The sequence below is a fragment of the Dryobates pubescens genome, chromosome 15 (genome assembly GCF_014839835.1).
Source record: "Dryobates pubescens isolate bDryPub1 chromosome 15, bDryPub1.pri, whole genome shotgun sequence".
NCBI classification, from domain to species: Eukaryota; Metazoa; Chordata; class Aves; order Piciformes; family Picidae; genus Dryobates; species Dryobates pubescens.
Genome location: NC_071626.1, coordinates 27,405,539 through 27,425,725, shown reverse-complemented (window position 1 = coordinate 27,425,725; position 20,187 = coordinate 27,405,539). Strand labels below are relative to the sequence as shown.

At 52.3% G+C, this 20,187-nt stretch overlaps 1 protein-coding gene across 1 annotated transcript in view; it reads right to left on the bottom strand.

The window, feature by feature from the left end:
- The window catches only part of WASHC1 (WASH complex subunit 1), a 39,996-nt gene extending 20,561 nt beyond the window's left edge, over positions 1–19,435 (bottom strand). Inside the window, exon 1 of the mRNA XM_054168108.1 lies at positions 19,263–19,435. Coding sequence (XP_054024083.1) covers positions 19,263–19,411 — 149 coding nt within the window. The 5' untranslated portion in view covers positions 19,412–19,435. The remainder of the gene's footprint in view (positions 1–19,262) is intronic.
- Positions 19,436–20,187: the final 752 nt, after the last annotated feature.

The window sequence follows — 20,187 nt, the reverse complement described above, 5'->3', positions numbered from 1 at the left end:
CCTCTCTGCCTGGCTGCTCTCCAGCCACTCTGACCCCAGCCTGTAGCTCTGCCTGGGGTTGCTGTGGTCAATGTGCAGAACCTGGCACTTGGATGTGTTCAATCTCCTGCCCTTGGCCTCTGCCCATCTGCCCAGCCTGTCCAGGTCCCTCTGCAGAGCCTCTCTACCCTCCAGCAGATCAACTCCTGCCCCCAGCTTGGTGTCATCAGCAAATTTACTGCTGATGGACTCAATACCCTCATCCAGATCATCAATAAAGATGTTAAAGAGCACAGGGCCCAGCACTGATCCCTGGGGCACACCACTAGTGCCTGGCTGCCAGCTGGATGTGGCAGCATTCACCACCACTCTCTGGGCTCAGCCTCCAGCCAGTTCCTAACCCAGCTCAGAGAGCTGCTGTCCAAGCCATGGGCTGACAGCTTGGCCAGGAGGTTGCTGTGGGGGACAGTGTCAAAGGCCTTGCTGAAGTCCAGGCAGACTCCATCCACAGCCTGCCCCACATCCACCAGGCAGTCCCCTGGGCATGGAAGGAGATCAGGTTGGTCAGGCAGGACCTGCCCTTCCTAAATCCATGCTGGCTGGGCCTGATCCCTTGGCCATCCTCTAAGTGCTGTGTGACTGCACTCAGGATGACTGTTCCATAACCTTGCCTGGCACTGAGGTCAGGCTGACAGGCCTGGAATTCCCTGGCTCATCCAACCAGCCCCTCTTGTGGCTGGGCACCACGTTGGCAGCTTCCAGTCCTCTGGGACCTCTCCAGTGAGCCAGGACTGCTGAAAAACGATGGGGAGTGGCTTGGCAGCTCATCTGCCAGCTCTCTCAGCACCCTAGGATGGATCCCATCTGCTCCCATGGACTTGTGGGGATCCAAGCGGATGAGGAGATCTCTAACCACCTCCTCCTGGAACACAGGGGAACTATACTGCTCCCTGGCTCCTTCTGCCAGCTCTGCAGCCCAGCTGTCTGGAAGACATTCTGTCCTGCTAGTAAAAATTGAGGCAAAGAAGGTGTTAAGTACCTCTGCCTTTTCCTCATCCTTTGTTACAATGTTCCCCTCCGTGTCCACCAAGGAGTGGAGGTTGTCCCTGCCCTCCTCTTGCCATTCATAGATGTGTAGCAGGATGTTTTTTGTCCTTCACAGCAGTGGCTAAGCTCTTAATGTGCTTTTGCCTCTCTAATTTTTTTTCCTGCATGACCTAGTAACATCCTTAAATATTCCATGGGTCACCTCTCCTTCCTTCCAAAGATGATTATCTCCTCTTTTTTCCCCCTAAGTCACTCAGAAGCTCATCACCCATCCAGGCTGTCTGCCCCGGGGCTCATCCTCCGGCGCATTGGCACAGCCTGTTCTGAGCCTTCAAGAGTTCTTCCTTGAAGCAGGTCCAGCCCTCCTGGACCCCTTTGTTTTTAAGGGCTGTTTCCCAAGGAACCTTCTGAGTTAGTTCCTTGAGTAGCCTGAAGTCTGCCCTCTGGCAGTCCAGAGTGGAGGTCTTCTTGCTGCCCCTCTGAGCTTGGCTGCATATTGAACACTCAATTATCTCATGGTCACTGCACCCCAGACACCCTCCAACCATCACATCTCCCACCAGCCCTTCTCTGCTTGTATAAAGAAGGTCAAGCAGAGCCTTGCCCCTGGTAGGCTCACTCAGCACCTGGGATAAGAAGCTGTCCTCCATGCACTCTAAGAAGCTCCTGGACTGCCTCCTCTCTGCTGTGTTGAGATCCCAGCAGATGTCAGGCAGGTTGAAGTTGCCCATGAGAACAAGGTCAGGAGATCTTGAGACAGCCTTAAGCTGCCCATAGAATAATTCATCAACCTCTTCATCCTGGTTGGGTGGTCTATAACAGACTCCAACCAGGATGTCTGAGGGGACTGGTTTCAGCCCCTTCCCATCTAGTTTAAAGCCCTGTCAATGACAGCATCACAGTCTCACTAAGGTTGGAAGAGACCTCAAGGATCATGGAGTCCAACCTGTCACCACAGACCTCATGACTAGACCATGGCACCAAGTGCCACATCCAATCCACTCTTGAACACCTCCAGGGATGGGGACTCCACCACCTCCCTGGGCAGCACATTCCAATGGTGAACGACTCTCTCAGTGAAGAACTTTCTCCTCACCTCCAGCCTAAACTTCTCCTGGCACAGCTTGAGACTGTGTCCTCTTGTTCTGGTGCTGCTTGCCTGGGAGAAGAGAGCAACTCCCTCCGGACTACAACCACCATTCAGGGAGTTGTAGAGGGCAATGAGGTCTCCCCTGAGCCTCCTCTACTCCAGGCTAAACAACCCCAGCTCCCTCAGCCTCTCCTCACAGGGCTGTGCTCAAGGCCTCTCCCCAGCCTTGTTGCCCTTCTCTGGACACCTTCAAGTCTCTCAACACTTGGGCCCCAGTGTCTCACCACTGAGGGCCCCAGAACTGGACAGAGGACTCAAGGTGTGGCCTAACCAATGCAGAGTCCAGGGGCACAATAACTTCCCTGCTCCTGCTGGCCACACTATTCCTAATGCAAGCCAGGATGCCATTGGCCCTCTTGGCCACCTGGGCACACTGCTGGCTCATGTTTAGGCAGCTGTCCATCGGCACCCCCAGGTCCCTCTCTGTTTGGCAGCTCTCAGCCACTCTGACCCCAGCCTGCAGCACTGCATGGGGTTGCTGTGGCCAAAGTGCAGCACTTGGACTTGTTAAATGCCACTGAGACCTGCCAACTGCCTTCTTAGAACCCTTTTCCCTCTGTGGGATAGGCTGTTCTCATGTGCTAGGGCCCTTCTCCCCCTCTGGGATGGATGTACTCCATCTGTTGCTAGCAGACCTGGCGCCAGATAAAGCTCCCCAAGATCAAAACCCCAAAATTCTGTTGGTGTCACCAGCGTCTGAGCCACTTGTTAATGCCACCTGCTATCCTGGTCCTCTCAGCACTGCTTCCTGCAACGAAGGGTACTGATGAAAACATTACCTGTGCCCCCGACCCCTCAACCAGTTCTCCCAGAGCCTTGAAGTCCTTTTTGATTGCCTTTGGACCTCTGGTTTTGAACCTCATCCAAGGCAGAACAAGAGGACAGCCTTGTTTCCAGAAGATCAGGAAGCTTCCTTCACTCCTAGCTTTGCCCTGTTTTGAAATGAGTTTTCGTGACCAAGGTAAATAGTGCCCAGCTGCCCAGCGCCCCAGTGCCCAGCGCCCCAGTGCCCAGCTGCCCAGCGCCCAGCACCCCAGTGCCCAGCTGCCCAGCGCCCCAGTGCCCAGCGCCCCAGTGCCCAGCTGCCCAGCGCCCAGCACCCCAGTGCCCAGCTGCCCAGCGCCCCAGTGCCCAGCGCCCCAGTGCCCCAGTGCCCAGCGCCCCAGTGCCCAGCTGCCCAGTGCCCAGCTGCCCAGCGCCCCAGTGCCCAGCGCCCCAGTGCCCAGCTGCCCAGCGCCCCAGTGCCCAGCGCCCCAGTGCCCAGCACCCAGCTGCCCAGCGCCCAGCACCCCAGTGCCCAGCTGCCCAGCGCCCCAGTGCCCAGCGCCCCAGTGCCCAGCGCCCCAGTGCCCAGCTGCCCAGCGCCCAGCACCCCAGTGCCCAGCTGCCCAGCGCCCCAGTGCCCAGCTGCCCAGTGCCCAGCTGCCCAGCGCCCCAGTGCCCAGCGCCCCAGTGCCCAGCTGCCCAGCGCCCAGCACCCCAGTGCCCAGCTGCCCAGCGCCCCAGTGCCCAGCTGCCCAGCGCCCAGCTGCCCAGTGCCCAGCTGCCCAGCGCCCCAGTGCCCAGCGCCCCAGTGCCCAGCTGCACAGCACCCCAGTGCCCAGCTGCACAGCACCCCAGTGCCCCACGCCCCAGTGCACAGCACCCCAGTGCCCAGCTGCACAGCACACAGCTGCCCAGCGCCCCAGTGCCCAGCTGCACAGCACACAGCTGCCCAGCTGCCCAGCTGCCCAGCTGCACAGCACACAGCTGCACAGCTGCTCAGTGCCCCAGTGCCCAGCTGTCCAGCACACAGCTGCCCAGCTACACAGCTGCCCAGCGCCTAGCTGCACAGCACACAGCTGCACAGCACACAGCGCCCCAGTGCCCAGCTGCCCAGCACCCCAGTGCCCAGCTGCCCTGCGCCCCAGTGCCCAGCGCCCCAGTGCCCAGCTGCACAGCGCCCAGCGGCATAGCGCCCCAGTGCCCAGCTGCCCAGTGCCCAGCTGCACAGCGCCCCAGTGCCCAGCTGCCCAGTGCCCAGCTGCACAGCGCCCCAGTGCCCAGCTGCCCAGTGCCCAGCTGCACAGCGCCCCAGTGCCCAGCTGCCCAGTGCCCAGCTGCACAGCGCCCCAGTGCCCAGCTGCCCAGCGCCCAGCTGCCCAGCTGCCCAGTGCCCAGCTGCCAGCTGCACAGCACCCCAGTGCCCAGCTGCACAGCACACAGCTGCCCAGCGCCCCAGTGCCCAGCTGCCCAGTGCCCAGCTGCATAGCACACAGCTGCCCAGCGCCCCAGTGCCCAGCTGCACAGCACACAGCTGCATAGCACACAGCTGCCCAGCTGCCCAGCACCCAGCTGCACAGCACACAGCTGCCCAGCGCCCCAGTGCCCAGCTGCCCAGTGCCCAGCTGCACAGCACACAGCTGCCCAGCGCCCCAGTGCCCAGCTGCACAGCACACAGCTGCATAGCACACAGCTGCCCAGCTGCCCAGCACCCAGCTGCACAGCACACAGCTGCCCCGTGCCCAGCTGCCCAGCACACAGCTGCCCAGCTGCCCAGCACACAGCTGCCCAGCTGCACAGCTGCACAGCTGCACAGCACACAGCTGCCCCGTGCCCAGCTGCACAGCACACAGCTGCCCAGCTGCACAGCACACAGCTGCCCTGTGCCCAGCTGCCCAGCACACAGCTGCCCAGCTGCACAGCACAAGGCTGCCCAGCTGCACAGTGCCCAGCTGCACAGCACACAGCTGCCCAGCTGCACAGCACACAGCTGCCCAGCACACAGCTGCCCAGCTGCACAGCACACAGCTGCCCAGCACACAGCTGCCCAGCACACAGCTGCCCAGCTGCACAGCACACAGCTGCCCAGCTGCACAGCACACAGCTGCCCAGCTGCACAGCTGCCCAGCTGCACAGCACACAGCTGCCCAGCTGCACAGCTGCACAGCTGCACAGCACACAGCTGCCCAGCTGCACAGCACACAGCTGCCCCGTGCCCAGCTGCCCAGCACACAGCTGCCCAGCTGCACAGCACACAGCTGCCCAGCTGCACAGTGCCCAGCTGCACAGCACACAGCTGCCCAGCTGCACAGCTGCCCAGCTGCACAGCACACAGCTGCCCAGCACACAGCTGCCCAGCTGCACAGCACACAGCTGCCCAGCACACAGCTGCCCAGCACACAGCTGCCCAGCTGCCCAGCACACAGCTGCCCAGCACACAGCTGCCCAGCTGCACAGCTGCACAGCTGCACAGCACACAGCTGCCCAGCTGCACAGCACACAGCTGCCCCGTGCCCAGCTGCCCAGCACACAGCTGCCCAGCTGCACAGCACACAGCTGCCCAGCTGCACAGTGCCCAGCTGCACAGCACACAGCTGCCCAGCTGCACAGCTGCCCAGCTGCACAGCACACAGCTGCCCAGCACACAGCTGCCCAGCTGCCCAGCACACAGCTGCCCAGCACACAGCTGCCCAGCTGCCCAGCACACAGCTGCCCAGCTGCACAGCACACAGCTGCCCAGCACACAGCTGCCCAGCTGCACAGCACACAGCTGCCCAGCTGCACAGCTGCACAGCTGCACAGCTGCACAGCACACAGCTGCCCAGCTGCACAGCACACAGCTGCCCAGCACACAGCTGCCCAGCTGCACAGCACACAGCTGCCCAGCACACAGCTGCCCAGCACACAGCTGCCCAGCTGCACAGCACACAGCTGCCCAGCTGCACAGCACACAGCTGCCCAGCTGCACAGCACACAGCTGCCCAGCTGCACAGCTGCCCAGCTGCACAGCTGCCCAGCTGCACAGCACACAGCTGCCCAGCACACAGCTGCACAGCACACAGCTGCCCAGCTGCACAGCACACAGCTGCCCAGCACACAGCTGCCCAGCACACAGCTGCCCAGCTGCACAGCACACAGCTGCCCAGCGCCCAGACGTGGGAATTCCTGAAGGTTCTGCTGTGGGGCTGCTGTAAGGCTGAGCGTGCTGGGTAGCCTGAGCCCCCTTGTGCTTGGGATGAGGGCTTTGGTGACGGCACACAGCACAGAGGCTGCTGCTGAAGCAAGCCGGCGTCCCCGGGAAGAGGAGCGCCGATCGGAACACGCAGGCCCCCGCCGCACGAGAGGAGTCCTGGGATAGAAGCGCAAGCTCCAAGTGTTCCCTGAGAAAAGTGTTGCTGCTCTTCACATGCAATCAAATATCATAAGAGCTTCATAGATTTTCACCCAAGGATCTCAAGGCAATTTCCAAGTGTTAATTAAGTCTGGGTTGCTTGTGAAACCAAGAGTGGAACCATTTGTGCCAGTGACAAAGGAAATCTGAGGACCTTGACAGTCCAGTCCCAGCTGACTGTGTTTTTCAGTCCCTCATTTACCAATCTGAACAAAGTTTGCTTTCATTCACAAGATTCAACACCTACACAACTGAGCAGTTGGTTAATTTTCAGTTTTACTGTGCAAGTACTTCTACACTCTTGAATGCCTCCCCTCTGCCAAATCCAGCCCGTCGCTGCTCTCTAGACCAAACCACAGCCAGCAAGCACTGATGCAGAACACTGACCATCCCCCCTCCAACACTGCTTGCTTCTCTGAATCCAAAATAAAGCCTCTCTTCATATTTAAGACAACAGTTTTATACTGACTTTGAGTGTTGCCCATTTCACAGTAGCTGGTGGCAATCACATGGAATTTGAGTTGCATGCCCTGTGGGTGAAGTGTTCAGTCCTCCCTCCATTGAGAGACAGGCTCCTGCAACAGCCACTAACCTTAGTGTGCAAAAGCCACTGTCCTGCACTGCTGGGTTTGCCTCTTTAGGAGAAGGAAACCTAACCAAGAAAAAGGACTTGCTACCATAAAGCAGCCTGGTTTATCAGTTGCAGTGCCCTCAAAGACTACTGCACACACCTCACCTTTCCTTCTTCTAACTCTTAGCTCCTTTCTGACTTCCATCATATACTGCCTCTGTGATGTCTCCTCTGTCCTGACCTACTGAGGTTGCCATTGGATGCTTGGTAAGTGACCTAACTAGCTTTTGAAGGATGACCTGAAGTATGCAGGTCCTCTTTACTTTGCTCTTAAAGCTGTTTGTGCTCATCACATCCTCTGCAGTGATCACTGCACTTCTATTGCCTTCCACGAGATACTGCTGCCCGTGTGAGCATTTTCACCCGCTGCTTCTCTTCAGCAAAGATCCTCTCCTCAGTCCCCTGTGAGGACCAGTGCTGATTCTCAAGATTCTCCCAACATTTTCCTGCAATGAAAACAAGCCCAACTCACTTTCTCAGAAAGTAATCAGCCCTCCCCTAGTTACAAACACCTCATCAATCACCACATCCTTTCTCCTCTTCCCGAACACGTTTGGACAGCTTTCTCATCAAGGCTTTTTTTGCTCCTGGAGCTTTTTATCTCACAACATTTGCTCTTCAGAAATAGAGGTTGTTTAGTGCTAGTTTTTCATTTTTCCACAATCAATTGCAGTCATGCTCAAATTCCCAAGGGCACTTCCCATGACATGCCCATCAACAAGCTAATTTGAGCCTAAGTGCTTCTTCAGCAAAGGAGGGGAACTCTTCAGGACACCTGATCCAACTGACACCTTCCCTGAGAGCCTGCAGCACTTTGAACCTTCTCTAGGGATTTCTGCTTACTTTTTCCAAAACCAGCTCTGGGCCCCAGGAGGGATTTTTCTAATAGGGTCACAGAGCAGGTATCTGTGCTTGGCCTGACAGAGGCTGTCATTTCAGTGTACCAGTCTGAGGCACATCAGACTGCTGGGATCAGACATAGGGGCACTTCTAGACACAGGACTTCATATTCTTTCCTGTCCTTCTAAAAATCATCTTCCTCAAGCAGTGCCTTGCAAACAGTCATTAGGAATGGAAACAGGAGCTTCACAATGAGACCAGAACAAGTGTGTGCAGTACATTCCACCAACCTCCCCCCCCAAACTGCACATTCACAGTACCACAGTATCACCAAGGTTGGAAAAGACCTCAAAGATCACCGAGTCCAACCTGTCACCACAGACCTCATGACTAAACCATGGCACCCTAAACCATGGCACCAAGTGCCACATCCAATCCCCTCTTGAACACCTCCAGGGACGGTGACTCCACCACCTCCCTGGGCAGCACATCCCAATGACGAACGACTCTCTCTGGGAAGAACTTTCTCCTCACCTCCAGCCTAAACCTCCCCTGGCACAGCTTGAGACTGTGTCCCCTTGTTCTGGTGCTGGTTGCCTGGGAGAAGAGGCCAACCCCTTCCTGGCTACAACCTCCCTTCAGGTAGTTGTAGACAGCAGTGTGGTCACCCCTGAGCCTCCTCTTCTCCAGGCTAAGCAACCCCAGCTCCCTCAGCCTCTCCTCACAGGGCTGTGCTCAAGGCCTCTCCCCAGCCTTGTTGCCCTTCTCTGGACACCTTCAAGTGTCTCGATGTCCTTCCTAAACTGAGGGGCCCAGAACTGGACACAGGACTCAAGGTGTGGCCTAACCAGTGCAGAGTACAGGGGCACAATGACCTCCCTGCTCCTGCTGGCCACACTATTCCTGATGCAGGCCAGGATACCATTGGCCCTCTTGGCCACCTGGGCACACTGCTGGCTCATGTTTAGGCAGCTGTCAATCAGCACCCCCAGGTCCCTCTCTGTTTGGCAGCTCTCAGCCACTCTGACCCCAGCCTGTAGCTCTGCATGGGGTTGCTGTGGCCAAAGTGCAGCCCCTGGCACTTGGATTTGTTGATTGCCATCCTGTTGGCCTCTGTCCATCTGTCCAGTCGGTCGAGGTCCCTCTGCAGAGCCTTTCGACCCTCTGACTGACCAACATCTGCTCCGAGCTTGGCGTCATCTGCAAATTTACTGCTGATGGACTCAATGCCCTCATCCAGATCATCAATGAAGATGTTAAAGAGCACAGGGCCCAGCACTGATCCCTGGGGGACGCCACTGGTGCCTGCCTGCCAGCTGGATGTGGCACCATTCACCACCACTCCCTGGGCTCAGACTCCAGCCAGTTCCTAACCCAGCTCAGAGCTGCTGTCCAAGCCATGGGCTGACAGCTTGGCCAGGAGTTTGCTGCGGGGGACGGTGTCAAAGGCCTTGCTGTAGTCCAGGTAGACCACATCCACAGCCTGCCCCACATCCACCAGGCAGTCACCTGATCATAGAAGGAGATCAGGTTGGAGAGGCAGGACCTGCCCTTCCTAAATCCATGCTGGCTGGGCCTGAGCCCTTGGCCATCCTTCAGGTGCAGTTATTGCCCCCAGGATAATCTGCTCCATCACCTTCCCTGGCACTGAGGTCAGGCTGCCAGGCCTGGAGTTTCCAGGTTCCTCCATCTGACCCTTCTTGTGGATGGGGACCACCTTGGCCAGTTTCAGTCATCTGGGACCTCTGCACTGAGCCAGGACTGGAGGAAAATGATGGAGAGCGGCTTGGCAGCTCATCTGCCAGCTCTCTCAGCACCCTAGGATGGATCCCATCCGGTCCCATGGACTTGTGAGTGTCCAAGTGGCTCAGCAGGTCCCCAACTAATTCCTCATGGATTTCCAGGGCATCACACTGCTCCCTGACCCCATCACCCAGCTCAGGAGGCCACTTGTCCTGAACTGCTCCTGCCTTGCTGTTAAAGATTGAGGCAAAGAAGGTGTTCAGGACCAGGAGGGTATTCATACATTTTAATAGTGTAATTGCTCACGCTGTGATGCATTCACACAGTACATACTCTTCAGCAGCAGGAGAAGCCCTCATTCCAACTAAAAGCAAGCAAGAAGCATAATAAAAGGCATCATTTGGGCTGCAGAGTTGTTTGGGATCTTTTTTTCCCCTACTAGGTCACCCCTGTGCTAGAAAGAAGACCCTGTCTGGCACTCAGCAACCCAGTGGAAGTTGGGAGCTTCTCACCTTCCCTCCCTCAAAAAAGTCACAAAGTCCAAATATGTTCTGGAAGCAACAACATCCAGGATGCTATTTTTGAAAGTGTTGCTGCTAAAGCAAAACCAAAGACACCCAATCATCAGGCCAGAGACAGAGAAGTGCACTGGGGAAGCCAGCTCCTTCCTGATTTCCTGGTGCTGAGTTACTGGAGAGTCTGGCATGTTACACAGCTTTCACAGGCAATCAGAAAGGGTAGCTGTGCTGCACTACCACAGAGCAGAAGTGCAACAGCTTTACTCCTTTTCTGAAAGGAATGTCCTCTTCTGCCTCTTAAGCCCATTGAGCATGCCCTCTTATTCACCTTCGATGGGTGATCTAAAATGAAGGGCCTAGCAGTACAGTAGGAGCAGAACTGTATTCTTGGATAAATAATGGAATCCAGCTCAGAAAACACTACATTACCCAGCTGGGCTTTCTCTTGAACACACTTCACCACTCAGATCCTTCACACCTGGCTCCAAAAGTAATTTTTATCTCTTTCTCTCCCTGTTGGCACAGCATGGTGGATTCTCTCAATAAAATGATTGTGTGGAGGACTCAGGCAGAGGAAACCCAAGAACTCCTTCACGAGTGTCTATAAATAGATCTGCTGCCTCCCAGAGCGCTGCTCTGCCTTACCTCTTCGCTGCATTTACACCCAAACTCCAAACTACCTCACTGGTAAAAAGCCAGTGACAGCACCACAGTAGTCAGAAAGAAGGATGGTGAAGAGAACTTAATTCACCAGTCAAGTGTGAAGAACAGACCTCTGGCACTGGTGTTTCCTCCTGCAGCTCTCCCCTCACCATGCACTCCACCACTTGCATAGGGGGCAATCTGTACCACACATCTCAAGCCACTCAGTGTAATTTTCCAGACAGGTTTCTCCACACTAGATCCCTGATGGAAGTCATGCCTGTAAAACAAAGTGACTTGTTTGCATCTCTTCCTGCAGGGCTGACTGAGCAGATAAAACTCATCCACAGGAACAGAAATGACTCCGGCAGACGTGCGAGAGCCCAGCGTCGGAAGCTGGCTAAGAAGGTAGAGCTCTCGCCTGGCGCACGCCCGTTGTGCCAAGAGTGCCAGACCTGCAGGCCAAGGAGCCAGCAAAAAGGGAATGGTTCTTTTGCTGAGGCACACATTGACTTGTCATGGTCTGCTTCTCCCTGGTTATTTCCAGAGAGTTGCTTAGGTTAAGGGGCTGAGGAAGGAAGGGAATGTCTCTCTTGATGGGGAAGTTCATCAGATCTTTTCCCTGCTAATTAATAGCCACATCTTGCCTAGTAGTTTATAGATGTGACATTGCTGGGCAAAATCCCAAGCACAGCATCTCCCAGGTGGATCTGGATCCTTCCTACCTACAGCCATCCAGAGTGCCTCAAGCAAAGGAAGTTTACACAGATGCACAATGAGTAGAGTTTCAGAGCTCCGGAGAACTTTCTCAGGGCACCACAACTGTGGGAAGGCACTAAGGAAACACACAGCACTCCCATACTGAAGGGCTACAACCAGGAGACCTCTCTGCATTAGGCACTCCCCAGTGTAGCTGGGTCCTCAGTCCCACACCTGCTCTCCAGTCAGTCCAATGCCCAGGTCACTGCCTGGACCAGGAATTAATGTTGACATCCCACTAAGCTATGAGGAATCGTCACCACGGCTGTCAGCAACACACAGACACAGGAGCATGTCTTCTTGGCAGGTGGTAATGAGGACAGATCACAACCACTTCCTTCCCAGGCAGTGCTGGTTTTGCTTTTCTCAAAGGGCTCTCCCTATGCAACTCCCTTCTCACACAGCTTTAGCCCATTACAGACACAAGACCACCAGTGTTGTTTCTGGATATGTTACTCTCATGCTTTAGGATATTACAGCTTTCAGCCATTTAAAACCTCACTGCATGAGTGCCTCAGGCAGTATTTCTGAAGTCCATAAGCCTCCACAAGCAGTACCTAGGTAAGACCCTGCTGCACTCAGCTCCAAAGAAGGTTATTTCACTGCAGTTGCATGGTGCTTGGCCTCCAGGCTATTCACACACTACTTTTTCATTGCAGAAAGCAATGCAAGCAAAGTTACATCTTGTCCATAGCAGAGAGGTCTTGGCCTTTCACTTCTTAAAGCAGTCAGAGCAGGTATAATTGTAGCTCATAAAAGTTGAAAGGCACTGATAGCAGCAGGGGGTATACAAATGATGCATCCTTCAACTTAGGCACAGCTCTAGCCTCAAACTGACTGTGCTTTAAAATAAGTGTAGGTGAAAGAAGATAATGTTTATCAAGATAATTACTTCTCACCTCCACAAATGGATCTAACACTTGTTTGTTTTGCTTCTTGCTGCTGCAGGCTTTCCTTCCACAGGTGGTTTTGAAACTGGCTTTATCTGTTCTGGACTGCTGCCTTTGTACCATGAACAGCAGCAACTCATGTGGCATTTCTTGTGTTAAAATCACAGGTCTTGAGATACTTGAGAAGTGTTTTGCTGAGGCAGAGGAAATCTAGAGATGGTGGCAAATTGATTTTAGCCTACAGATATATGAAAATATGAATACAAAGCAAAGTGTCAGCAAGGCCCTGGGAACTGCATGTGACTGGAACAAATGCAGGGGAGTTTTATTAATTGTTTTCTTCTAGACTATTTCTAGGTAAGGTTCTGCTGCATGAACAGAGTCTGTACAGCAAGAAGTTCCTATGCTACCAATAACTAATTTTTATTAGGCTTTAAGAGTTGTTACAGGGTCTTCTGGGACACCTCTTACCAGAAATCCAGCTCTCATGGTTGTAGATAATGATGTTAATAACGATCAGCTCACCGTAACCAATCCCCTAGAACCTAAGGTGAGATTTCCTCTTGCTCATGACCCAAGAAAGTAAACCCTTGAAGCAAAGCTCTCCTTTACTGAAAAAGGAACCTTGCCTCCCTTTGTCCTCTTTTGGTATCACTCCTTTGCCCTCTGAGGAGATGCAGATTCTCCTTCTGAGAATGGACCTGATCTCCTCAGAGATACAAAAGAGAGGAACAGATTCATGCCTTGGGATAGTGAGGCCAAAATGCATATCCTGCAGGGTATTTTTCCAGCAGCTGCATCTTACACTTCCTCCTACTTCCAAATCTCTTATCTGCTTTCTCAGGGAGTCTATCTTGTCCTGTCTTGTAAGGAGCAGGGACAGAATTCGCTCACAAGAGCCTGGAAGCTGCGATTCAGTATTGACACACAGCATGAACAAGAGGCCACCCTGCCAGCCCCACAAGCTGAAATAAAGCAACAAGCCATATGTACCAAAGCTACCCCAGTTTCTCCCTCCTCTTTGCCTTCCCTCTTGCACCTGCCCTCTGTTTCGGTCAAACCGTCGACACTCCACTTACCAGGAAAGCCTTTGCAAGAGCAGAGAGAAGGGCAACAAAGCTGGGGAGGGGGCTGGAGCACAGCCCTGTGAGGAGAGGCTGAGGGAGCTGGGGTTGCTTAGCCTGGAGAGGAGGAGGCCAGGGGAGACCTTCTTGCTCTCTACAACTCCCTGAAGGGAGGTTGTAGCCAGGTGGGGGTTGGTCTCTTCTCCCAGGCAAGCAGCACCAGAACAAGAGGACACAGTCTCAAGCTGTGCCAGGGGAGGTTTAGGCTGGATGTTAGGAAGAAGTTCTTCATAGAAAGAGAGATTGGCCCTTGGGATGTGCTGCCCAGGGAGGTGGAGTCGTCTCCATCCCTGGAGGTGTTTAGGAGGAGACTGGATGGGGAGCTTGGTGCCATGGGTTAGTTGATTAGGTGGTGCTGGATGATGGCCTAGACACGGTGATCTCGAAGGTCTCTTCCAACCTGGTTTATTCTATTCTATCTGAAATAGTTACCTGTCTCCTTTTGCTAAGCACCCTTGACACCAATTCCAGACTTGGGAGAACATCTCCACCACAACTTTTGCATCTTACTTCACTTCCTCACTCCTTACAGCAGGCTACAGTATCAGCAGCTCAGCAAGACTGTACCTGAACCGCTGGGTTTGAGTGCCTGAGGATATGGGCAAGGCTCGTGTTTGCTTTGTGCTCCTGGATGGCCACTTTGGCACCCTGGGCACAATACTCCTACTCCATCACTCTCTTTTCATTTGCAGCATTAAGCACCTTTTCTCCCCACAGAATGTTTTCTGCAGCTAATGCAAACTCACCCTGTGCTTTGAGAAACATTTTGTGTTAGAGTCAGCACTGAGTCTTTTAGTTATCCATTAAAATGCAGCACTACTTGCTGCAACCCCTGCTATTGGGGTGAGAAGTTTAAGTCTACTGGCAGGGGGATAGTGAAGGTGAAGCACTTCAGTAATTTCTTTAAATGGCTCATTAAAAAAAATGCTGAAGGCCTTGTTCTACTTAGAGTCCAGAAGGCTATGTACAGCTCTCTTACCACCTTCCAGCCTGCCTTCCAACCACTTAAGGAAGAACAGGTTGATCACCCTCCTTGGGAGGGAATGGGATTAAAAGATAAACAGAATGCTAGTGAAAGTAACTGATGTCAAAGAGCTGTTGTTAAGACTTAGAGCAGAGGCTTAAGTAACCATCACTCCATTTCAATGACAATGCCATCAAAAACCTCTTGCTTGAAGAACCAAATTTAACATTCTGTTGCTCTGCTTCAAAAGACATTTAATCTCTGAAGTCCAAAAGACACAGCACTGAGAGGAGCAAGAATCCTGTCTTGCTCATTTCCCACCATCTTTGTTTCACTTTGAAGGAATAATCTTGTAATGACTTAACACCAGTTTTCTTTTACCTACTATTCCCACTTCATTTCAAGCTGTGACAGCTCTATCTATGCCCCTTCCTACCCACTGCCCCACTCCACGGGCTGTCAAGGAATCAGGATTAAGCCTGTATCTCAGATCCTGCAAGACTTTAATCTCAGGGATTTTAGCAGCATCCAGAAAGAGCTGCAATCAGGACTCCCATGGAACAGTCCTTCACCTCTTTTGGAGGGCACAGAATACTTGCTACTCTGAGCCATCACCAACCTCCCAAGCATGCGGACCTAACCCTAATGTCACCTCCTAAACTATTCCCTGGGTAAGAGTTTCTTACAAAGTGTGTGCTAAAGATAAAACAAAACCAAAACAAACCCAGATGACTTGGTCATGACCCTGCAAGAAGGATGAATGTCTGCAAGCAAAATTCCTCCCTCTCTTTTCCATGCTCCATATCTTCACATCTGCAGGATCACTCCTTTTACTGCTTCTGCTTAAGCTTCCTGGCAGTGAATGACTCCTCCTACAGAGCCTTAAGAAGGGCATTTAAAACTAAACTAGACCGAGCATCCTTTCTAGATGACCTGCAGGATAACTTCTAAGTACCAGGAGGTGGCTTGTTGCTTCTCAAGAACTGTATGATTCTCAAAATGACTGCAGAAAAATGGATTCCTTGTGTTGCAGGCAGCCTCCTAGGGTAAACTCACCTGAACCCATCATGAGGGAGATCTCGTGGCAGCTCTCCTCCTGGCAAGAGCAAACACAGCCAGCAGAACAGCCAAAATGCAGGTCTAAGCTGCACCCAGAGCCTCAACAAACAACATAGTACAGCCTGCAGCAAGACCTTCCTTTGCAGCTTTCCTGGAACATTTACTAATCCATTCCACTGACCTTCTAGATCCATGTTCTTATGGATATATTCTGGTATCCACTGTCCTTACTGGTCCTCAGGAGCAAAAACTTTAAACCAAGGAGTGGTGGGGAAAGACCTAAATGCATCTCATGGTTAAGGTTTTACCTTATTTCAGTTTCAGGAGTACTGGTATCTCAACTCTGTTCCTGTTCCAAACACTCCTGAAGGCTCTACTCTCAGCAAGCCACTCCTTTATCACACTTTGTAACTTCCTGGCTCACTTGCTCACCAGACCTCTTCACCACACTTAGCAGCACCTCCACAGTGCTTCTGTTTCCCAACGACCACTTCCAGAAGTGTGGCTTTCAGCTAAACCACTTTTTAAATATTGAACTACTTTGAAAATATTTACTATGAAATTAATTGGAATCCAAATGAGAATAAAGTGGATATACCTGTTTAGCAAAATACTGTTCCAGAGAAGTCAAAGATGCTGAACAAGTAACTTGGAAAAGATCAACCCCAAAATTCTTCCATAAACCGAGAGAAAAAGAAGCAGGAGGACGAGAAATTTTGGTTGCTGGACAACTTGTGGTTGGATCACAGGCAAAGGAGACCAGGACCTTGACAACAGCATTCCAGCCCCATGTATTTGTTTTCTTTCTGCTGCTGTAACGCTCCACGAGGTAAGATGCAAAGGCAGTTTCTCACACGTGGGTTGTACAAAGGCGTACACTGACTCGTGACCGGGCAGGGATTATTCACATCTGGCAACAAAAACTCTCTTCAGAAACTGAGAAAACCCCACAGGGCAAGCCTAGCTAACCATGGGGGCAGCTGGGGAAAGCTACACTCATCACTATCTGAAGTACTTACCATAAGCACACTCCACAGCACAGTTCCCAAGCACTTGCCCAGAAAATGCTGGTAATGATGAAACAAGGAGGTGATGCTTAACTGAGTATTTAAATTGCTCATTCTGTCTCCTGTGACTTCTATCAAAAGACCTCCTTCAAAGTCCAGGAGTTAAACTTGTACAGATATCATGTCAGATTGGCTATGATAGAACATTGGTGCTTTAAGCTGTAATGACATGTATTAAACCTCAGTAGCTACAGGCAATGAATCTGCTCTCTGCTGCAGCTTCTGCAGCAGATCAATTACATGGATTCAGTTAACATAGGTTACAACTTCATTGCTCCAAAACATAACCCTGGTAAGTACATGCAGCCTCTTAATCTCCTCACAGTACTGATACCACCACCAAGAGGATAGGACTTCCTAAGAGGAGAAGCCTGTGGACAGTATCAACCCAAGACATCAACCTGTACTGCTCAGCAGACAAGATCTTCCCCAGGTCAGTGCTCTCCCTCTGCAGGATGTAGTACTTTGCCATTCTGCATGTGGAAGCGGCTGGCTGAGTCCCTGCTCCCAAGAGAGGGATCCTGAGCTACCCCCTGCACTTTCTTAGTGATTCCAGATTGCAGTCCTGGTGCACTATTAGCAGAGTTAGAGTGCATTTAGCTGCTTTGGGTTGCTCAACCTGCTCTCCAAGGCTGTTATCAGTGGCTCTGCTTCGGGTCTCAGTCATAGTTTACCTGTTTTTTTGTACCTGTACGTCCCTTGATTCTCCCCAAACTAATCAGCTCTGCAAAGTGCCTCTTTTGCTCTGTGAAACCTAACAGCAAGTCAACTTGTTTGAGAGCCTCTGCAAAGAAAACAGCTTGGCAGAGTCTTGTCTCATGGCTTATTACCCAGATCCCTCAGGCCAGGGGAAGGGGAGGAAAGCTGCCTAACTTCTTTCTCCCAATTCTCTAAATGCAAAGGTGTCTCTTGTGTTCCCTTGAGAGAACAGAAAGCAAAGGCACTTTTCACCATTGCTGCATCTGCACAGACACTAACTGGCCCAGGGAGTATTTCTTCCTCAACCACAACAGTACCAGTTTCCAAAGAGAGAAAAGCCTCACCTGCCTTGCAGAATGGATACTCATTGTAAGAGTTCCTACTCAACTTGTCACGTCAGCAACAACTCAAAGCAGCTTTGATCAGCTAACAGAGGGGAAAAAAACTCAGCTGTGGAAAGATTGCTCTCTCCATAGAGAATATGAGAGACTCTTTCACTCCACCTTCACAAATTACCAATCAGCTTGCCCCTCTCAAAAGCACTGTGCCTATCCAGCTGTTCCCACAAACCCACCCCAGAACATCTGCATCTTTGTAGCACTGAAGTAGTGAGTTTGACACACTCAGGCTGAACAGGTTTCCTCTCCATCAACACTGCAAGCAGCTGCTTTTGTAGATGGAACGGGCAGCTTCCCTACCTCCTCCCTGCAAACAGAAGGCAGGGCTGCCTTTTCTCAGGAAAGGAAGACAAAGGTCACTCTCCACTAAGTGGCAATATTCTCATCTTGAAAGGTTTGCCCCTTGATTGGCACAGAACAATCAAGGTCATGGAACTTTTAATCAGACACATGCATAATTACTAAATCATTACCAATCATATCAGAGAGCCAAGACCTCAGAGGAAAGGCAAAGGAAACAAATAGCCCAGAGAAGCCTCCTCTGTTGTTGGCAAAAATTGGTAATTAAAAGTCACGAGCGCACCAGGGAGCGAGGGAACAGCATCAGAGTCACTGCTCAGGATCAGGAGTGACTTGCATACAAACCAGCAGGCTTCTCTCCTTGGGAAAATCACAGAGCACTGCCTTACAAAGCAGTCAGCAGCAGAGAAGAGAGGAAACAGTAAGAAGAGACAGAGAAAGCAGCACCCCCGTTTTATCAACAGCTTGATTTGCCCCCAGACAGGGCCAGTACTGCAAACCAGTTTCAAGTCCAAGAGGTGCCTTCCACATGTTTCTGGCAGCTCTAGAAAGCTTTCTCCCAGCCTTTTATCATGAAGGGTTCCCACACTGTGAAGTGCACAAAAGAGCAAGACCTTGTGTTCAACTTCTTCCAGCCTACACACAACACTTGCCCAAACAAAGCCTAATCCAATGAAAAGCCTTTATTCCCTCAGTGACCTGAGCTCAGCTTTAGTGGCACCACTGCCCTTCAAAGGATCACTGTCACAAAACAAAGAACTTCAAACTGCCCCAACCAGCCAATCAAATCCCAGAAGAGATCAGTTTAGATGGATGATGAGACCGGAGTGAGAAGAACAGACCTCTAATGCACTCAGCCCTCCCAACATACACAAAAGGAAGTGCAAAGCACCTGGAACCCAAAGAGAATGGTTTGTAAGTCCCAGAGATCAGAGCAGAGACATTTTACACTCCACTGGTCCACATACAGCGAGTCAAACAGACACATCTTCAAGACACTCTAAATGAGGAAGTGTCCCATTTAAAACATGAGTGAGGAGGAAAAGAGAAGAACTGCAGCAGAAGCAGCAATGTCATTTGTGGAAGTCTGGCACTGCATAAAAGATCACTAAGACAACCTCTGGCTAACTGCAACCATCTCATTGCATTTAACTTTGACAGACCTGCATCCAATAAACTTTTATGGACGTGCATCTGCTCCTTCTTCACCCACTTCTGAGCTGCCACTGCTCTTTCTCTGCTGCCACCTTCTCACAGCGCTGTCAGTTACTGCTGAGCGCCAAGGCCCCAGCCCCGTACCTGCTGAAGATGTCCCCCGAGACCTTCTGCAGGTACTGGAGGGTATCTGCCACCTGCTGCACAGCCTCCTCCCGCCGCAAGTCCTGCTGGATCAAGGGGACCGCATACGTCTGCCCTTCCAGAAAGCGCTTCTGGGCTACTGCAGCCATTGTGCCTGAAGGAAAGAGCAAACAGGTCACGACAAGAAATGCACTTCCGCTTTGCCATAGCTTTCGTTCAGGGACTTCCACTCTCGGCTCCCCTGATGGCTTCAGGGAAGTGTCTGCCAGAGAAGGGCAAGGCCGGAGCGGGTGAGCCGTCTGCTCATGAATCGATCCGAGGCAGCCGCAGCGAGGGGCAGGCTCTCGCGCCTCTCAATCCTGGCAACCAGAACTGTATTTGTAGCATGATACCTATAAACTCTCTGCTCCATACTGTGCTGAGAACAAGACTGTACTTTGGGATACAGGCAGTTTGCAGTAACAGCAAGACTCATCAGGAATCCCCCTCTCCTTTCTGCCATCTTCACATTCCAGATTGTGACCGTTTGAGGCTGTGCCTTTAAGGAAGGGGCACACTGGCTAAATGGCTATAAAATATTTTGGTATTCTAAACTAATTTCATTGGCCAAGTAAGGTGGGAGGTGAGATTGGACCCAGGGGAGCTGGGACTTTCTTTCGCTGCTCCTTTCGGCTGGACTGCTTCTGGGCTTCTGGCCAACTAAGATAAGATACTAACTCCTGTACCAGGCCTCTCTTTCTTTCCTGCCCTGTTAACCGTCCTTGTCTCTTTTCTACCTCTTTTGGGGGGGAGAAGGGAGGTAGGGGGGTGAAGGGGGCACAGGGGGAAGCCCCCTGTTGGGGGTCTGGTTTCTGGTTGAGTTCATTTGCTGTATATTTCTGTATATATTGTGAAATCCCTGTATTTGTGGTGTTACATGGAATCT